Here is a 1,804-nt window from a genome sequence, read left to right on the forward strand (position 1 = left end):
GAGAAGCACTGCCAGCGACCACGACTAGGGCATACTCAACCCCGGGTCCAGTGTCATCTGCAGCCCAACGAGCGTCACTTCTTGGAGCAGCAAGATCACCTGGTGAATCAGCTCAAGCTCGACCTTCTCCAGCCCCTGGCACAGCTAGACAGCCGCGGACTCCACGTTCCACACGACGTCGAACATCACCCCGAGCTGCATCTCCTGTTGGTCAACCTGAGCAGCAGATACCATCATCCCCAGCGGACGCTACTTCGCATCAATATCAGCTTGTGGTTCAACCTAAGTTGCAGCTGGTGAGTTTTGACCAATCATGTCTAAGTGTTGATTTTTCAGACTATCCGTCAATCACCCTCGGTATCCAATTTTCACTGGAATTGACAATACTATTGATAAAAGCAATACGCTGGCAGATTTTTACCTCAAGGATTAGTTCGGACCAGCGCGACGTGGCGTCCCATCATTGGTTGAAAATCTATGTCACACCCTTCTTTCCCGCTTAAGTACGCCAGAAATTCTCCCTCCATTCCAGAACCTGCCGTCTCGAGGAAAGATGGTGAAGCTTGTTTGTGCGATCGTTGGTGTGGCTGGAAGCGCTTTCCCTGTGGACATCGACGCGAGCCAGCTGGTGGGAGACTTGAAGAATGCGATCAAGGCGAAGAATGCAACGACTATCACGGGCGACGCCAAGGACCTGCAGCTCTTCCTGGCGAAGCAGCCCGTCGAAGATGAGAGCGGCAAAGAGGTCGTCCCTGTTTACCGCCCTTCTGCGGAGGAAATGAAGGAGGAAAGTTTTAAGTGGCTCCCAGACGAACATCGGGCTGCTCTGAAGCTGGTGGAAGGAGAATCTGATGACTACATCCATGCGCTGACGGCCGGAGAACCGATTCTGGGCTCAAAGACCTTAACAACGTGGTTTTACACGAAGAACAACATGGAGCTTCCATCCAGTGAGCAAATTCACGTGCTGGTGGTGGTTCCGAAAGGTAAAAACGACCGCTCTGCAGCCATGGCAATCGGCGTGGCACCCTCTTTGCCACCAACTACAATACACCGGCACCCCGAACGTCTCAAACGATGGGCTGCGATCAATGCAATGATCCGTCAGAAGAATCAAGAGGCGAACCAGAAGACCACGAGTGAAGACACCAAGAAAACAAGCAAAAAGCGGAAAAATCACGATGTCGACAAGACTGTGGGCTATTCGAGTCTTTGTTGGGAAGATATCAAACCAATTTACAACTTCGACGATTCTTTCGACTTTCAACCAAGCGATATACCTGATGCTGACATCGAGCTACTCCTCGCTCGTATTCGTGACTTGCGGGAACTCTATGGACAAATGTCGGATGGGAAAGAAGCCAAGAGATTGTTTTTTATCGCCCCGATCCTTGAGACAGTCAGTCGTCTGCTCAAGAACGTCCGCATATTAGTCGAAGAAGACGTGGTTGGGAAGAACGTGCTCCTGAAAGGTCGATTCGAGCTCGTGCTCAAGCGTGGCACCAAGAGAATTTCACTTGTCCAAGCAAAGCGTGAAGATATGCTGCAAGGAATGGTTCAGAATGTGACGGGGCTCGAAGCTCTTGCTGATGTCGAAGATCTTACTGTGACGTATGGCATTGTGACGAATTTTCTCGAGTGGAAGTTCTTGATCAGTGGCGACGAGAAGGTCAGAGAGCATGAGACTGTTCTTCCTCAAGCGGATACCATACCGTCGTTTGAAGGATTGAAAGTATTGTGGGGGAAATTACGCGATGCTGCAATAAATATCTTCATATGAAGTTGCAATCCTTTTGCTTATTTT

At 50.1% G+C, this 1,804-nt stretch overlaps 1 protein-coding gene across 1 annotated transcript; it reads left to right on the forward strand.

Annotated features, from left to right (window-relative positions):
* Positions 1–553: 553 nt before the first annotated feature.
* Positions 554–1,780, forward strand: PITG_17185 (Crinkler (CRN) family protein; the record flags this gene model as incomplete). The annotated part of the gene is made up of 1 exon (XM_002897028.1): positions 554–1,780. One exon carries the CDS (start codon positions 554–556, stop codon positions 1,778–1,780), a length of 1,227 nt encoding a protein of 408 aa, XP_002897074.1.
* Positions 1,781–1,804: the final 24 nt, after the last annotated feature.

Source organism: Phytophthora infestans, genomic scaffold (genome assembly GCF_000142945.1).
Source record: "Phytophthora infestans T30-4 supercont1.50 genomic scaffold, whole genome shotgun sequence".
NCBI classification, from domain to species: Eukaryota; Oomycota; class Peronosporomycetes; order Peronosporales; family Peronosporaceae; genus Phytophthora; species Phytophthora infestans.